At 40.2% G+C, this 19,133-nt stretch overlaps 1 protein-coding gene across 1 annotated transcript; it reads left to right on the plus strand.

The window, feature by feature from the left end:
* Nucleotides 1-1,404: 1,404 nt before the first annotated feature.
* On the plus strand, nucleotides 1,405-18,841 carry col9a1b (collagen, type IX, alpha 1b). Its single transcript, XM_075477670.1, has 38 exons — nucleotides 1,405-1,577; nucleotides 1,737-1,810; nucleotides 2,760-2,846; nucleotides 3,144-3,276; nucleotides 3,564-3,960; nucleotides 4,249-4,332; nucleotides 5,082-5,102; nucleotides 5,516-5,578; nucleotides 5,665-5,700; nucleotides 5,802-5,864; nucleotides 6,861-6,914; nucleotides 7,275-7,310; nucleotides 7,425-7,448; nucleotides 7,563-7,616; nucleotides 8,636-8,689; nucleotides 9,069-9,101; nucleotides 9,192-9,248; nucleotides 9,345-9,398; nucleotides 10,748-10,801; nucleotides 10,937-10,990; nucleotides 11,149-11,202; nucleotides 11,292-11,345; nucleotides 11,431-11,484; nucleotides 11,583-11,636; nucleotides 11,745-11,798; nucleotides 12,390-12,434; nucleotides 12,524-12,577; nucleotides 12,666-12,719; nucleotides 12,821-12,874; nucleotides 13,534-13,605; nucleotides 13,808-13,843; nucleotides 13,954-13,998; nucleotides 14,106-14,138; nucleotides 14,236-14,382; nucleotides 15,864-15,918; nucleotides 16,817-17,005; nucleotides 17,116-17,193; nucleotides 17,983-18,841. Exons 1-38 carry the CDS (start codon nucleotides 1,528-1,530, stop codon nucleotides 18,177-18,179), a joined length of 2,811 nt encoding a protein of 936 aa, XP_075333785.1. The 5' UTR covers nucleotides 1,405-1,527; the 3' UTR covers nucleotides 18,180-18,841.
* The last annotated feature ends 292 nt before the right edge of the window (nucleotides 18,842-19,133 follow it).

Here is a 19,133-nt window from a genome sequence, read left to right on the forward strand (position 1 = left end):
GCACATAGCTGAGGCGCAGCTGACGCCGCGCAAAACTGCAGCTTGTTAATGGAAAGTGGAATACAATACTTGTAATGATAATAATAATAATACATGTCACCAAGATTGTATCAGTGTTTTATGAAATGTGATTAGATCCCGAGCACAAATTAATCATTTGAAGTTATTATAAGCTATTTTCATATTACTTAGAAATTCAAACGACTGTATACGCAAAAAATTCTTAATTTCTAAAATAAATTTCTGCACAGATATTTTTCTGAGAAAAAATTATGAATAAGTTTGATGTTCTTTTTCCCCCAAACATTTCCAATGCAAATAATAAACACATTTGCTCGTGTTCTGATTTACGTTCACTATTTACAGTTGGTCAAAGAATAAAGATAGCTTTAGCACAAGCTGCTAGAGTAGCCTATATATATTTCCAGTAATATGATACCCATAGGAAGGAATATTGTCAGTAAACAAAACATGCCAGTCAGGTTACCTGTAACACAACCTGGGAGTATATTATGTTTTGCATCTAGAATATCAAATTACCATTACAAAAACGTGCCAGCATGTGCAACTATTGTGATCTGTATTGTTTCTTTTATGTAAGTTTTTATGGCTATCATTTTGAAGATGTCATCAAAAAGCAATCAAAGGATCCATAACAATGTAACTAAATAGCAATATTTTTAATTTTTTTTTTTCCAAATGTAATCTGAGTGGATTTTTTCCCTTTTTCCCTATAGGTCAGAGTCTGCTGACCTATAATTTGCAAATGAGCTTCACACAACTTCAAACCACAATAAGATTTTGTTGTAACAGATTCAATTTAACTTGTTAACGCCACTGCAGATCAATTGATTTATCAATTGAAACAAGCTACAAACAGTAGGATGTTGGGAGGGAATGTGGGGGATAGATAATAGTTCAGAAGTTTCATTTCCTATTCCTCTGCATAAACACTTCCAGAGTTTCCAGGCAATTAAAACATTCCACTGGAATCTGAATGTTATCATACACACCTAATCATTACTTTCTCACAATATGTGTCTTTTTTGCCTCATTTCCTAAAGGGAAAAACACACCATGAATTGTTTCTAATTTTGTTCCTTTGCAGTTTGGGTTGCACTTAAACCATGGAGTCTGTATACCCTGCAACCATAGAGATCAGCAAGAATGTAGATCTTAAAGGCGGTGGAATTAAGCCAAAACGGGATAACATTATCTTTTCATAGCTGCTATTATTGATTGTACACAATCAGGAATATAGAACTACAATTGAGATAGGGTGATGTGGTGCAACTTTGTAGAAACATAGGGATAAAAACAAGTCCAAGGTGGGTGCAGGAGGACTGTGATAAAATGCAAAGTTGACACTATGGAGACTGTTGACTCACACCCCCAAATGGATGACAACAGTCAGGTCTATAAGAAATCCCACACTGCGAGCTGAGGTTTTTCACTCCCGCTTACAGAGAAACAATTCAGGGTTACATTCGCTCCTGGAAGCCAGTTTGAAAAAGTATCAGGCTGCAGATGTTTTTTCAAACTTTCAGTTCAAGCTGTGAAATGGGTGGAATCACAAGGTAAGTCATTTATTTAAGAGCCACTGTGTTGGTAATGCAACATGTAACTGATGCCAGTAATGTCTATAATCTTTGTGATTATATTGTTACAATCACTGCGCAAACACACTTGTTTCTGACATTGAATGATGCAAAGGCCTTTGTCTGATAATATTCCAGAAACATCGTCCTGTACTCACTGATCTGCTGCTATGTGATCCCGCCGTATCACTGCACTGGACTTCACTCTCAGAGTAAGTAATCTTCTATGTTGCATGATGCAAATACTGAGATAAACAACTACAAATACAAACAAAAATTTTCATTTAAAAAACCCCAAAACACTGCAGTCTTGATGTAACAGAAAAACCTCGTTGTTTCAAACATGAGTCATTCTCTCTTAGCAGCAACTGTCAACCCCAACATACTCAAGTAATCGTACCCATTCTGGTCAGTTTTTACTTGTGACTGATGTTCCCCTTTGTTCTTTTGACATATTGGATAATTCTGCAGTGTTTCTTTTCTTTCACATGAAATGAGTTCTGTGGCGCTTGGTTAGTTGTTTTATATTGCACACCAGTTCTAAAGCAGACACACTGCCAATTGATATCATTGTATATTAAATGACTACACATAAACATTATGTATCTTTCCTGTGTTTATCATCCCACTGTAAAGCTGTTCTTATCTATATTTTATGACAGAAGGCCTATCCCATGTGTTAGTATCAGAGTAAACATTGCAGCCTAAGTGAGTCCAGCTGCTTGCAAGTATATGGGTTCAAAATTGCACTGAACAACACTCCCATAGAAAAATAAACCTGCAAATTCAACAATGGCATACAGTGAGTGTTATATGCAGTATCAATCCTGAGTCAAACATTTGAACAGCACCAGAATTTAAACACAATGCTGGCACTCATCTCAGTAACTAGCAGAAAGGAAATGAATGTGTGTGGAACATTCATTCAGCCTTGATAAAGACTTTTAACTTCCTGTTCAGATGTGTGAAAACAGGGAAATCTTGAGGTTACGTGTTAAAGAGGAAACCCCAAACAGTAAGAGATAGCCCAATATTTATTCAAGGCAGCGGTGCAGCTTTCCAAACACTGAGCTTTTATTCCCTTCCCACACCACACACACACCCGCACCGACACACATTCTTTGACCTCTAACATGCGGCTTGCCTTTTCCCATATTTCAGCTGTGACATTTTCATCTCAAGTTGGTATTCACTTGGAGCAGGGGTCCATATGCCCCGAGACCGGCAAAGGGGATGATCATTTCCCAGGTTGAGTACAAAATACAATGTTTGACTATTACTGGAAAACCTAAAGATATGATGACTCTTTAAATTAAATGTGAAATGTATAGCCTAAAAACAAATGTTTCACTGATATTGCAAGGCAAATGATATGAAAGCCATGTCCCATGTACATGACCTCCAAAGACACATAGCAGAATTTATAATCAAATGATGACACGGAGTTTCCACAGTAATAATCTTATACTTATTTTGTATGAGTGATTATTTTTCAGTCCTGAGGTGATTTTGTATCTAACCACCCTTATGTGCTGGCACCCTCAGGATTTTATATTATGTCACAGTTCCACATTGCTGAGCTCGCAAGAAGGGGCACTGTTAAAAAGGTAGCTGGACCATCTCTTCAGGATGTTGCTTATCAAATAGGCCCAGCTTTCAACTTCCGAATCAACACACGGTAAGCGGCAGTGAGTCATAATGTGTGAGTGAACATCGACACCTAGTGGTTGAGCTGGCATAAAGGTATTTACCCTGTCCATGGTCCTGAATGACAAAAAATTTGACCTTATCACTTCACCACAGTCCTGATATAAAACGTCTTTGAACATTGCAAGAAAAATATGGTAATTTATATGACTGAAATTACAATTTAATTGCCTTAAAAGAGAATCAGCCCTACATGGGACAACATAGTAATGTTGTAAAATTTAGAAGTTTTGACAAAAGTTCGTTTTTATGTTTCAGATCAGCTTATCCTCTCGGACTGCCGGAGGAGTTTGCCTTTGTGGCCGTGCTGCGCATGAGTGGCAGCACCATGACTAGGAATTGGAGTATTTGGCAAATATTGGACGTGAATGGCAAACAGCAGCTTGCCATCACTCTCAATGGGGAGTCAAAGTCTTTGGAGTTTAGCTTCGCAGCGCTAAACGGCGGGAGGCAGTCTGTTATTTTCAGGCCTCTGGGCTCACTTTTTAATGACCGGTGGCACAGACTTTTACTGGAGGTCAGAAAGCATTCTGTGGCCCTTCTGGTGGACTGTATCTTGATCGGTTCTCAGAATATTCCCCCAAGACAAAATGTTAGTCTTGGTGGCTTCACTGTGATAGGAAAGCTGAAGGACGCCCCAGTGGTTGCAGTTCCGGTATGTATTCCGGTATTGTATTGTCTGTTACTCTTCTGACATTTTTGTATTACATTACAGACTTTCTTTTATAAAAGATCAGGTCCAAGTTTCATCTAAGAAATAAAATGATCCCAAGAATGATTCCTGATTTAGGGTGTCCCATTCATTTCTCATAAGCCTGTTCGGTTTTTAACATGGCTATGCCCCATAGCTTCAGTCCTCTGCTTGTCTTCTCATGCATTTCTGACAATTTTGTGCTTATAAATCATCTTTCTTTCTTTTCCTTTTTTGTTTTTATTGATCAAGTTTGAACTCCAGTCAATGCTCATTCACTGTGATGTGACGCAATCCCGGACAGAAGCTTGTTACAGCCTCCCAGTCAGGGCATCGGTAAGACTGAATGTATGACCCTCAGTCTGAAGTTTTTGATGTAGAATACTGATTTGCTGCATGCTGATGAGTTTTACTTTTATGGGGAGAAATATATTTCAACAGTGTCCACGTTGTACGTTATCAATAATCCAATATGTGTGCGTGAGAGAACAAGCTGTCCAAAATTTTCATTTTAATAATAATGATACTAATAATAGTTAATATTATTATCGCGTCTCTTCACTTGTAAACAGTTGCTCGTCCTGTCAAGCGATTTGTAACCCCTAGAAAAAAATAGAAATAGAAAATTCTTTATTCAAAAGTAAAGTGCGTTAATTTGAGCACACCTCAAAAACAATCCATTTTGGCGATAGCAGAGGTTGTTAAATGTCCCGCTGATGCTGTCTATTGGTGGTGTCTGCAGTGTGGCCCCTCCCCCTGATGTCCCCTACAAACCCTCCAATCCCTTCCCGTTACCAGACTTAGTATGAATATACATGAGCCCCTGATAGCTATGGTACCTCTGAGGGTGTAGATAGCTGCAGCGGGTTCAGTTGGGTTGTTTTGCTGGGGGCTCCCTGAACCCAACAAATCCCAGAGAAAGGACTACAACTTTTACCTTTCCTGCTCACGGGGAGATGATGGCTGGGGCCCCAGGCGTTAAATGGTCCTTTCTGGTTGTGCTCCTGCAGCTTGCTCTTATATGCTCCGCTCAAGTAAGACTTATTATTTTTCCCTGTGTGTGTTCTCTCTATTTGTGTCTACAGACTAATGTGACTGCTGTGCAGGTGAGTGTTCTCCCACCGCTTATGCCACATAGCAAGATTGTTACACCTGCAATTGTGGTGAGATTGTTTTCAAACAAGTAGTTTCTTTCATCAGTTTATTAGGCATATGTCCATGAAACAAGTCAGATGTCAAACTTTGTTTCCATTTAGAACTTTTTCATCTGCATCATGCTGTCGAACACTGATTAAAGCAGAAATAATGTCCATTGGATGTTAGGTGCTTTAGTCATTCCAGACTTAATCTTGTCTTCTGGCAAAACACAATAAGGCTTTGCACCTGTTTTAGATTATTTTTATGATATGCTTGTTGCTGCATGTCAACACAAGAAAGGACAAAATTAGAAAAGGGCTGTTTCAAGAAATTTGAACATATATTTTCTTCACACATTAAAATCATTTACTGTTTTATACAGAACAGCCAAGGACCCATTGGCCCTCCTGGACCTGCAGGTGTCCCAGGAATTGATGGCATTGCTGTGAGTCCTCATTATACTCTGTGGCAGATACTTGGAAAATTGTTCACAGTTTACTGTCCTTGAAGCTTTGCATCTTTTTGTTTCAGGGGGAAAGAGGAGCAGAGGGCGAGGACGGTCCTCCTGTAATTATCAAATTCAATGAAAAACTATTATGTTTGGTTGTGCTTTTAAATTGTATTCATTTTCAGTGAATTACTTGTGCATGTGGAACTTTTCATCTTAGGGGCCCGATGGTGATGCAGGTAAACCTGGTTCTTCAGGATCACCTGGAATTCCTGGAAATGATGTGAGTAGACAATGTTTCACGTGTTATATGCAGTAATTGATGTTCACAGTATTGTTGATGAACTAGAGGGGGTGGAACCATAAAGTGAGAGCCTCCCACCCATCTTGTAAATACTGGCCTTGTTAAGAGACCAATGAAATTTCTACATCTAGTGTGGGATCTTGGGGAAATAAGTGCAAAAATGTTAGGAATTTATCCAACAGGATGAACAAATCCAAATTTCCTTTGTAAGAGAGCAAATCAGAGCCTGAGTGTGACTAACTTAGGGACCCATCAGAGTTCAAAGGCAGGTTAGGAAAACGTAATCCGACAAAGGCAATAGTTGTATTGATGGTGGACTGACAAGAGGGGCTGTAAGGAAAATACACCTTAACTTAAAGATTACATTACACAAAAGAGACATTCCATTCATCTTTCTAAATGTAAAATGAACTAATTAATAAAGTGTAATCCAAAGCCTGCCAAATCTTCCAGGATCCTGAAAACAATAGGAGCTTTGTCGGCAATGTCCACTATTGGTATCTCCTGTTGAGAATCCTCAAATCAGTGTGGAATGATTCCTTTCAGTGCACTTGTTTGAAATGAGGCAGACAGGAATGTTGTTCTCTGCATGGTTTGCAGTCTGAGAGTTTTGCCCTCTGACTGTGTGCTGACATTTTCCCGCGTGCCTGTTAAGCTGAACACGCACATGTGGAGATTGTGGTGTGCTCAGAAACATCATTTTTGCTTTGTTTTCCAAGGCATCTGATAAACAGGAAGCAGCAGTGCAGTGTTCACTGCAGCATTTTAAAGAAGTCCATCATAGTCAGAATTCCTCTTTTACAAGAATGATTGTGTTATGATATTATGGAGATCTGGTGATGAAAAATATTGACAGAAGGAAGAAAGCACATGCAAATCAAGGTTTTCTTAAGGGAAGAAGATCAAATATGACGCTGATTTGCTTCAAGTACTGTTATGATGTGTTCATTGATCTGCACGTCTATTTCTCTGCAGGGTTTGACTGGTCCTTTTGGAGATCTTGGGCCTGATGGTCCCACTGGACAGAAAGTAAGTGACTAATGAGCCTTTGCTTTCCTGCTTCAGAGACTGTCGGTGAAATGTTGCCAAGCTGCTGTCCAGTCTTTTGGCATGGCAGCAAGAGCTGTGGTGCATAAAGCAATTCCTCATGACAAATGAGATTTAATCCTGCAAGTCAAATCCCTGTGGGGCAAGAAGCCCCGGCATCGGTCCTCATTAGGCTAAACATCGCAGGGTCAAGTGGGCCCAACTCAGTCATGTGATGTGCCAAAGGAATGTTAATTTGAACCGTCTGCAAACTTGTACAGCTTAATTCTACCGGATTGCAGTAAATTTGTACGCACCTCAGTGTTTATTCATGTATCCAATACGTTTATTTCTGTTGTTCAGGGTGAACCTGGAAAACCTGGACCTCGTGGAACAGCTGTGAGTAGCATTTCCTATTTAAACCTTCAACTCCAAGGATCAGATCAACTATGGCCATCTTTAAACATTCTACCAGCCATCTACTTTTTTAATATTTGTGTCCGTCTTGTCTAGGGCGTAGGGCCAGATGGACCCCCTGTAAGTGACTCCTCTGTGATACGCAATTGATGATACAGATCCCACAAAATGCAATTATTTGGTCTTCCAAGTTGTGTCAGTGTTGTTCAACATTCGATATGTGTCTGTGAACAGGGACCGCCGGGGCCTGGAGGACTTCTGGGTGAATTGGGAAAAGTTGGACCGCCTGTGAGTAGACACAGAAAGATTCTGTGTTTTTAACTGTCTTATAAATTAGGTTTACAACCAAAATGCCCAACAGCATTTCATCACTGTGGGCTACCTCTGGAAAATGAGAGAACAGATTAGTTTTTGTTCATATCCTGATTGTGATGAGAAAAAGAAATGACAGTAAGTCGAAGCCTGATTAAAGTCACATGATTCCTGCTCTGTGCGGCACTCTGGCCTGTGCTACGGCGTTGGTGAACTGAGAGAACTGTGATGCCCGGTACCTCAAAAACATATGCCAAAGCACATTTATGCACACACAAAACAACACGTTAACACTGTGTGCCACGCACTGATCATGCAGCCAAAGGTTATTGTATTCAACCAGCTTGATGTTTTAACATTTTATTGTCAAATTGAAGATGGATGTAGTCAGCTTTGAAAAATGTTTTTAACCTAGGAAACTGACACAAAGTATGAAATATTCTGCATTGCACTGCATAGATTACGTCAGGTTTTTCTTTTTTCTATGTGCATCATAGTTAGGACTGATACTTGGCCTGTCTTCATTATAGTTTTTTTCAATCAAATCTTTTTTTTTTACCTTAGTTGTGAGTATCATACTTGTTATTCGGAAGCCATTGTTACAATCTACAATGTGAGCGTTAATAAATGTCAGTTTGTAGAATTACTTTTGAATAAACATCAGACGAGACTGCAGATCAAACAAAAACCTTTTGAAATCAAAAGCAAAAGAATCTTTCTTTTTGACTGTTGAAATGGTGAATGCATTTAGGAACTGAATGCACTTATTCATTTGGAATCTTTTTCTGACAGTGTAAAAATTGATGTTAGTTTTCGAGTATTCCACAATAATGTAAGCAAGCATTATGTGGATTCATTTAGCTTCGATACACCAGTTGAACCCTTCAGAAGGAATACTGTATTATTCTCATCTGTATGCTTGTCAGAAGTGATATACAATGTTCAGTGTCAGATTATATGCTCACATATCACACGTCTTTTGCCACTTTCCACAGGGGGCCATGGGTGTGAGAGGGCCGCAGGGGCCTCGTGGGCCAACTGGGGCTAGAGTAAGTGACGAAACTTTTGCCATCTGACAAGATTTGCAAATGTCCTCATATTTGCATAGGAAGTAGTATAATGCAAGTGTGAAAACCTTGGCGTTAGCAGCCGGAATTGCAAAGCTGGTATTGTTTTCACCTTGTTTCTGTGTGTTTCTGTGGGTGTGTGGTCCTGAATCCTGCTGTTGCAGCAGGAAATCCCATAGCTATCTATCAAAGTATTCAGGTTTGAATACATTGGTATATACTAAGGTTCTGTGTCTGTGTCTGTTCTATAGACATGAGTCTGAGTTCACTGGCGTCACAAACACGGGGCTCGTTGGTGGTGGTGCCACTAATGATGTTTACAATCTACAATATTAAATCTGTATATTCTCCTCATTTTCAGGGTGCAGCTGGAATGCTAGGCAGTACTGACCTGGTAACTAATATTGTTTTTTTGGGGGAAATTTAAGAATGCTTATTTTTCATTTAGATCAGAACACTCACTGACTCTCATTTTACTGTTTAGTGTCCAAACTCTTGTCCACCTGGTACCTCTGGACATCCTGGCCTTCCTGGCATGAAGGTGAGAGGATGGCAGTTTTGTTTTGCTTTAAAATCACTCTTCCCGCAAATGTCCTGTGTTTACTCAGTGCTCCATTTATTCTCTGAATATTTCTAGGGCCACAAAGGTGTAAAAGGTGAAGCAGGGGAACCTGGAAAACAAGGGCACAAGGTAAAATATGTTTATTTATATATATATTCATATACTTATTTGTATACAAATATTTGTGGAGTAACTATTTGTGGGAGACTGAGCTTTGGGTCACATCAAATGGTTTAAAATGTACATACAACAAAGTGAATTTGACACCTAGAACTGTATAGATAGCGAAAATGAAAACATTAATTTGCCTCCAAAACTCCTGCTGACTTATCAAAGGAATTTCTGACACGTTTGAGACACATTTTATTCATGCTGCTGTTTCCTAAGAAGAAGCGATATGATTCTGTGGGTAATTCCTCCAACTCTTTTGCAACGCACGGGGGATGATTTATTTGAAATGATGTTCAAGCACAACTATTCTCTTCCTGTAATGTGTCCATGCACTATATAAATGGAAATGAGTCTGGGACCATCTCCTCTTATCACCACTTGCCAGAATGTGATTTACTGACAGTCTGCTCTCAGACTCTGGTGTGGGTTTTTTTTGGATGGTTTTCTGCTTTGCATTCTCATTTGAAGTCCCCCTTTTCTGCCTTCCATTCACAAGGTCACAAATCCAAAAATATCAGACCTGAAAGTATATATGTACAACAGATGCACGTGTTGTTTCGAGCGCAGGTGCAATGTTTCATAACACTGAAGACAAATATATCTGAATATAGAATACATAGAATATCCTAATATTGTGCCTCATATACTTATGTATATGAATTGAAAAGAAACACCATTCAAAACATTATAAGTTCTGAATGTGTCATTAGAAATCCTATTGTCACGTTTTATGAAGATGAAATTGTCATTGCTCTCTTGCTAAGATGCAAACATCTCATCTCATCTGCTTTACTGCTTTCATTTCAGTGTGCTGGTTAATATGTGAATATCTTGAATTGTCTGCAACTCCATGACACTGAAATTAACTAATGTTTTGATCCATCTTGGATCTTCATGATGTTAATAGTCACTTTGTTCCCTTTTCTGTTATTATGTGTATTTAAAAGAAAAAATTGGCTTTTTAACGACAGAAAATGAGCAGAGCTTTAGACTATCTTAATGGATATGCCCCCCTCTAGTTTACCACAAGAGGTCGCATGCAAATTATTTGTAATTTGCAATGCTGCAGTTATTTGGACCGAAAGTTATTTGGACTTCAATGCTCGACTGCTTTTTCTTGAGAGTGGGCAATAAAACACTTTTTTGGGCTGCTGCCCAATTTTCAAGGGCAGAATTTATCTGAATGTTTATGTAGAAGAAAGGCACTGTTGGGATACCAGTTGATATGAGGTGTGAGGATTCCCTCTTAGTTCACTTGATGATGTTATTTCCTTTCTTTCATGTTTTTTTTCCTTTTGTTCCTTTAGGGTGAGGAGGGAGACCAGGGAGGTCCAGGGGAGGTCGGGTCCCAAGGACCAACGGTGAGATGTTGTACTTAATACATTACATTACATACTTTGTAATCAGAGTCAGAGTTAGTTCTTTACTGTGTCAGGTTCTTTTTTTATACTCGCTGACGCGCCGCTTGGATCTCTTGGATCTGTTTGCTCTTTCAGGGACCTCAGGGAATTCGTGGAGCAACGGGAATGATGGGCCCCAAGGGAGAGATGGTGAGTGTTTCTGTGGTTTGCAGGCCTGTAGAGCCTGTCATAAACATCTTAAATGGCCTGCAATTATGCAGTGAACTCGATTATCTATTGTTGCTGTAAATTGTCAATGGTTTGTACAGATTATACTGACAGTTATTGGGCATATTGTTCATTTGCAGGGAGCTCGAGGTCTTGATGGAGACCCAGGTCCTCAGGGAGTCGCAGGGGCAACTGTAAGTTTATCTGAAAATGCAAATGCAGTTTCACAGCCAATGTAATACAGCACAGGTCATACAGTATATTTCTGAATGCATTATTTCAGGGGGACCAAGGCCAGAGAGGCGTGATGGGTGAGCTTGGGCCAAAAGGTGAAACGGTTAGTGGACACATCCTTATCATGGATGGAAACAGCTTCAAAAGTATAAAACATTGATGATCACTGGATATTTTTTGTCGCTCAGGGTGTTCAAGGGTCGAGAGGGATCACAGGCCTTCCAGGTCCCAAGGGAGAGGCTGTGAGTGTTGGATCAATTATGACAAATAATCCGCCACTGTAACTGTCAGACACATGGGCTGCAAACGCTGCATTTTACTTTCACCTCTTTTGCACCAGGGCTTGCCGGGTGTGGACGGCCGTGAGGGTATTCCTGGGATGCCAGGAGCGAAGGTATGAATATTTATACGAAGCAATATGGCAGATTTATGAGAACAAAGACGAGGCTTAGTGATTTTGCTGTTCGGAGCTTTGTTTTTTTCATTGTCTGTTTTTCTGCAGGGAAGTGTTGGGAAGGGAGGCGTTCCGGGAGAGGCTGGACTCCAGGGGCTTCCTGTGAGTATGACCTTTGACCCCAAACTGTCATAGCTGACTCTGACTGGAAGTGACCTGTGTAAATCCTTAGTACGGTTTAAAGGTCGTACATGCTTCAGAGCAGTTATTTCCATATTATCTTATTTAGTAAAGCAGCCCTCCGTAATGTACATGAAACTACTTGCTGTAGGTTTACATTTGAGCAAATAACCCTGGAATTCCATTATGTAGTGATATCAGATAGAACACATAGTAGAGGCAATGCTGTGAGACGGAGATTAAATGTTGCAGCAAAGTGTTGCTGGTCCTCCAGTCTGGAATTTGTCGGATGAAAGGCACTAATGAGAAGTAGTTGGTGAACATGACTGACAGTAGCCAGGGTGTAAAAATAATTGCCTAATTCATAAAATAATTAGATTTATAGCACCGAAGATATTTACCTTACACGTATTTGGGTCAAACCCTGATATTAGTGTATTTGTATTCACCTGACTTTATATTCCAGCATTTCTTGTGACGTTTTTGGAACGGCACCTGCTGCCTGAAATATTCTGACTTGTTAGAAGAAAATTGTATTTTTGTTATTGTTCAAGATGTCTTCTCTGCTTTCAGGGTTTGCCTGGCGCACCTGGACCAAAAGGCTCGGGTGGCCCGAAGGTTGCTTTCTCCATGAACTGATAAACATTTTCCATTATTTTTCTTCAACTGAATCATCTAGTTCTGAAAGCCAATTTGCTTCTTCCCAGGGAGATGTTGGTCAGGCAGGGTTATCTGGAACATTGGGATCTGCTGGCAAACCTGTAAGTGTGAGCAGAAACATGATGAGACATCAGTCAGGTTTGTGTCACCTTCATCACGCCACCGTGTCCTTTTACTGTCACAACACAGGGTGAGCGCGGAGAACAGGGAGAGCTGGGACCTGTTGGGCCCATTGGTGAGCCTGTGAGTGTATTTCCTTGGCCGAACATTAATCACCTTTTTTTGGTCTTGTCTTAAACTTGACTTCTCCTGACTTTCTTATCATTTTCCCTCCTTCCCTGTAGGGAGACATAGGAGAGCTAGGCCCTCTGGGACCTGGTGGCAAGCCAGGTGCAAGGGTGAGTTGTAAACACACAAGTTGAAGAGCGTGATTAAATTTATTTTTTTCTATTTATATCTTTAATTTCAAATCCTATAATTGGTTTTATTCATGCCCTGTGACCATCCAACAGTTCTAATGGAAAACAGCAAGTGAATACATTCACAAGGGGAGACACAGAAGAGGCAGTAATTATGCATCTTGTGCATTTCTGATACTCTAAATGTGGAAAAGTAGAAAGAGGGAGACACTCAGAGTTCTAGTTCCTGGCTGTTGTTTCACTGGAATGTCTCAGAGAATAGGCTGAGGCTGGATCTCACAGGAGGTCTATTTTCGCAGTAAGGGGAGACTGAGCAGAAGGCTGAAAGAGCTCTCTGTTCCCCTGGCATTCCTCAGACAGTTGGTCAGCGATCAAAAGGAGAACGGCACACACAAACACACCCATGAGAATAAGGAGAAATGCTAAGCTTTTAAAAAATGTTGATCACAACCACAATGTCCGCTCATAACTCTGATACGAAACATATTTGAACTCTAAATCTGGAGTTTCTATTTATATGAGGAGCTATTGCTATTTAACAGCTATTGGACATAACTATCTTGTATCTTGGAATTCTCAATCCTGCTTATATGCTTGTACTGTCAACATGTAGTGATGTGCCTGTTTTCTTGATATAGGGACCAAAAGGTGATCCCGGTCTTCCTGGTCTCCCTGGTCCTCCTGGCCTACCTGGAGAAAAAGGAGAGAGAGTAAGACACCAGCATGTTTTCCTGAAAATACCTATTCAGATTTAGGACTGTTTTCTTAAAAAAGTCAAATCAATGATCAACTGCTAACAGCTGATTAGCTCCTTCCAGTGTAGACCAACTAAACAGGCTTTGCTTCTCAATATCGTAAGCCATTATGCACCCCTCATTTGACTGGTTAACGTGTTTGTCATATAAATTACAGGGAGAGCGTGGAGAACTGGGACCCAAAGGAGAGCAAGTATGAAAATCTGAATGCTTAGTGTTAATTCTGTTTTAACTACAACTTACTGCACTTAAATAACAGGTGGGTTTGCTTGGAAAAATGATTTACGGACTGTGTTTTCATAGGGAGGACAAGGTGATGAGGGAAACCCTGGAGAGAAAGGGGATGTCGTAAGTTGTTACTCCAACACAGGCACCAATCATATCACACTGTTCAGTGTCACTGGAGCAAATTAGCCAATGATTGAATCTCCTGTGTTTTATTAACGGGGTTATAGGGTGATGCAGGAGAATCTGGACCCAAAGGAGAGGTGTGTCACCAATTCCCTTTTACATCAAGTCATCAAAGAAAGCACTCCAGTCTTTTAATATTCACCTGGTTTTACACTGTGCATGTGCTCTGTCCAGACTGGTAACCCCGGCGAGCCTGGCAGTAGAGGCCCCGAGGGAAGTCGAGGCCAGCCTGGCATTGAGGGGCCTCCCGGATCACCTGGACCACGAGGCATGCAAGGGAACAGGGGCCCGCGTGGAGTCAGAGGCTCCCAAGGTCCTGCGGTAAGTCTAGAAAAAAGAAAACACTTCAAAAAGGAAAGTTTAAAGAAAGTGTCTGAAGATGCATATGATACCTGTGCAGCAGTTAGACAGAATGAGAAAAACACAAGGCAGGTCACCACCTTGTTAAAGTGTCACTGAGCAGAACTCTTAGGCATGAGGGATATTTCAATATATGTATAGGGTTTTTAACCTCCTCCCTTTTTGTTGAGGTAAAACTTTCTCCTGTACAGTTATCATATTAGGTTTTAATTTCAGACAAATTTAAAGGTCCGTTACCACAAACCATCATGCAAATCTTCCCAGCTTCTCGCAACTCTTTGGATAGATACTTTGCATACTACATATTTCTGTTGTAATTTTTCTATGAAAATTAGATTCTCCCTCATCTGCGTATTCACAGATAACATTTCATACTGATAATTCATGAAATTTCATGATGATATCTATTGGTTAAAAAATACCCCCCATTAACTGCATATTTCCCTTCCACATGTTCCTGTACAAATCATCTTATACATCAAATGGATTTGTTTTAAAGTAAAAAGTGACTGCTGGAATCTAATAATGTGGAAATCAGTCTTTGGTGAGCATATTTTAGCCTCGAAAATATAATAAAATAAAAATTCTTCAAAACTGTGCTCATTATTCAGATTTATTGATATATTCTTTTTTGTATTTGTCCCAAATGTGTTTTAATTATATCTGAAAATATGCATAATGTAACATTTATATTCTGAAGCCGTTTTTCTGAAGCATCACTGTGCCAGATTAAACCCCCTCTTACCTGCGCAGATACCCCATAAAGCCTGTTATAAAGTAGGAGAGTAAAAGTATTAGCTGGATATCTTCAGAAATGTTTTTGAGCAGTCGATTTTTTTTTTTTGGGTTAAAGAAAACTTTTCTGTACTTTACACTTTTTACATAACTTTAAAAGGGTGTTCTGACTCACTTTGCGTTTTTGTTTCTGAGAAACAGACGGATGAAATGTGTCAAACTGAGCAGAGCCCTATAAACCAAGTGTACCTGCTTCCATACACAAAAACATAGGTGTACAGTACAAAATCTCTGAGGAGCCTTTTGAATCTCTAAACATGCCAAATAATTCAGTAGAAATTGTAAATCTTCTGTGAAAGTGTAAGTATCTCAATAAACAACACCTCTGTTGCTCTAATTTATAAACTAATATATATATACATATGTTTTAATCTTCCACTACAAATTCAACAATTTGAAGTAGAAACTTCTGCTTGGTGTGACAGCAAATACACCAAAGTGCAAAGAAAGAGAAATGATCTGAAAATGTTTCATTAAGATTAAGATCTTTCAGCTTTAAACATCTTTAATAAGCCCTGGAATTGTAAGAATGTCCTTCACCCAACTAGCCTTTGAAATGAAATGAAATAGTAAAAGTATTGTGGATTCCATACATAAAGGTTTTAGACGCTGTCATGAACTCTATTAAGCTATCTTTTTCCTTATAGGGCAAAGAGCCAAGTGATCAGCACATCAAACAAGTTTGCATGCGAGTCATGCAAGGTAAGAAAAGAGATGCTTTTTACCCCATTTATCATCCCGTTGTGCCTCATTTCATGGCTTTAATGTTTCCCACAGTGCCTCATTACACAACCACACAAAGAGCTGCCCCTGCATTGTCTCATTGATCTGACCAGTTTCTGAGTACTCTGAAGTTCAGAAAAGGGAGGCTCTCATATCCAAAACATGAAATAAGCTTCCGGCTTTGTTCATGTGATGGATGAAAGATTTTCTTCTCCAGGCCTTGGAAATGTTTCACTGAAGTCACAACATCTGTTCCATTCATTCTTGTGCTCTTACATCTTCGCAAGTCATCTCCTACTCTCATGACTTTTTTATAACCGATGTGCTGAAAAATTCATTTCACCTCCAGTAGACCTGCATTTCTCAGCTCCAAGCGAAGACTCTGCCTGGAAAGGGGACGTTGAAAGAGCGCAGCCTAGCAGCCACTGCATGGACTTCCATGCCAAAAACCCCCCAAAACATTTTGATATTTAAATATTAGGTCGTCTGGACCATATGCGTACGTTTTCTATCATTGATGGCTAGAAAAAGAGTGCATTGTGTTCTTTTTGCTCAATGTACGGAAGCTTGAACAGAAAACGCTGAACAACAGGAGAGCTTTGAGGGATATCATGACCACAGTTTCACTTTGCTCAAGTTAAGGGCTCAAGAGCTTCATCCGGAACTCAAGCACAGGATCTGTTGTACAATTTCTGCAAAGAGCCTTGTTTTGGGCATGCAAGATTGAGCCTTCCAATGGTGCAACGTGATTTATTACAGTGTTATGTCATAAAAAGTCCATTGAAAGCTAGTTGCTACAGATGGGCAGAAACATTTATGTTGCCAGTTTTGCATATTTATGGTTCATCGTCATTTTCTTTCTACCGTGCTTCAACAGAACAGCTGGCTCAGTTAGCTGCTAGTTTAAGGAGGCCAGAGTCTGGCGTTGCAGGCTTACCTGGAAAACCTGGACCCCCTGGGTCTCCTGGGTCCCCAGGCGACAATGGTCTCCCTGGGCAGGCAGGAACCAGAGGCCTTCCAGGACTCAAAGGGCCACCAGGACAGATGGGACTGAAAGGACCCAAAGGTACTCAATGTGCTGCCAGTATTTGTTGTTTGAGGCGATGCGGGAGCGCTGGACATAAATAGCATAACAGCTTGTTGTTTCCGTAAACAAAGTCCTTTAACACTTTACAGGTGAATTGGGAGACAGAGGGTCCCGAGGACCCACTGCGCGAGGACCTAAAGGTCAGCCTGGACCTCCTGGGCTCCCCGGTGAGTATTTTCGCATTTCTTCTGATTTATTTTAAAGGGTACCTTACAAGTCTGTCTTAGGACTGTATTGACATTCTCATATGTACAATAAAGCAATACATATGACAGTGAGTACATAGTGATAATACATATGTACTTGAAAGTTAGTATATTTTAAGTACATACTGTATATAGCACAGTTGCCTCAAAGCAAGAGTGTTTCTGGTCCGGATCCTGGCTAAGGCGTGTGGAGTTTGCACGTTCTCTCTGGGGTACTCTGGCTTTCTACCACCACTCAAAAACATGCCAATCGGTTAATCAGTGATTCTAAATTGACTGTATCAGTATGCATTTTTTTTTTGTTTGTGATGGATTGGCAACCTGTCTATGTAGAGCTTCTCTTCTCAAAAATCCACTGGTAACTTCAGCAGTCAAGTGAATGTAGTGGTGTAGAAAGTGTAGCAGTTCCCGTCTGAAATGTGGTGGGGTATGAAGTAGCATAAAATGGCAGCTGAAGTATCTCACTGAAGTACAGTACTTGATTAAATGTACTTGGTTACCCTCCACAATGGGATATAGCTGACACACAGTTATAAATGGGAGTTCTACTCTGCATCACTTACATAGTTATCAGCTCAGGGATCTCTTGAAAGTCTGTAGGGACAGGAAGACGGATTACTGCGACCAGAATGTATTTCAGTACCTAAAAGCTTATGTAGTGTGACTGTCAGAGATAGGCTCGAACAAAAATGTGTGCCTTGGCTTTAAAATCCATCTCCTGATTAAACTTTATGAACTTGATGATTGCAGGAGAGCCAGGTAAACCTGGCTATGGTCAAGAAGGTCGGGACGGGCAGAGGGGTCCTCCTGGCATTCACGGACAGCCCGGAGTGCCTGGGCCTCCTGGTGCAGCTGGTCCAAATGGTTACTGTGACCCATCAGCCTGCAACCTCCAGGCAGGTGCTGCCCAGCAGTCTCTGGATGTGAAGGGACCTGCAGGGAACTAAGAGACACTCTGGCAGAGACAGACAGACTTGTTGGATTATTTCCCTGAACACACAACTGTTGGTGATAGATACATAAGCCTCTTCATGTGAGCATGTTTTGTGCTAGCAACATGTCCATCAGAGGGAGCCAGCATTTCTCAGTCATAAAAAGGAGCAAAAGGTTTGTTGCGTTTTATGTACTGCAAGTCCTGGTCCAATATTTTTTCCTTTCTGAAAAATGTTTTGATATATTGAGAATTCAGGCTCTAAAGTATGAAATGAACAGAAATGTTTGACTATCTGACTCTCCTTGTGCCTCTGCTTGAATCTCATTGTTCAGTACAATCTTCATTTTCACCGTTTTCTCGAATAAAAGCTCCTCACCGTTCTCACGGAGCAGCTGAAATAATCCCCCAAAGCAAATCAGGGTCAGGGTTTTGTAAGCCTAAAAGGTTCTGTTTCAGTCATTATGTTCTCGATGTGATAATGTACCAAAGATAAACCTGCTGACACTCAAATTACTTTATCTACATTTCCACATGTCTGGCTGCCTGTTCAGTCCTGCATTTCCAAATAAAAAGGGAGAGAGGATAAAAATGTCATCAAGTCACACTGACTTTGGTAAATGTTGTAAATCTGTAAAAATGTTTGAAATGTGGTTAATTATATTTCCTACAAAACCACCTGATGTGCGATTTTGCCTCATTGTATAGAACGACAAAAGAGTGCGGCTTCGCATGTGTGGAAGTATATTTCAGGGGAAAGGAAAACCCAAATTGATATCATGAAAGTTAAATTAATTCTGCAATTATCTGTGATGGAAAAGTAAATGCAAAATGCAAAAGTTGTGTTCACAATTGTTTCTCTAAAAACTTATACCTAAAATAAATATATATGATAGCTTTCTCACAATTGACTAGCTGTTCTGCAGAATTTAATCACATCACTTTCGGCAGGCAGACTTTTCCCTGCAAT

Source organism: Odontesthes bonariensis, chromosome 2 (assembly GCF_027942865.1).
Source record: "Odontesthes bonariensis isolate fOdoBon6 chromosome 2, fOdoBon6.hap1, whole genome shotgun sequence".
NCBI classification, from domain to species: Eukaryota; Metazoa; Chordata; class Actinopteri; order Atheriniformes; family Atherinopsidae; genus Odontesthes; species Odontesthes bonariensis.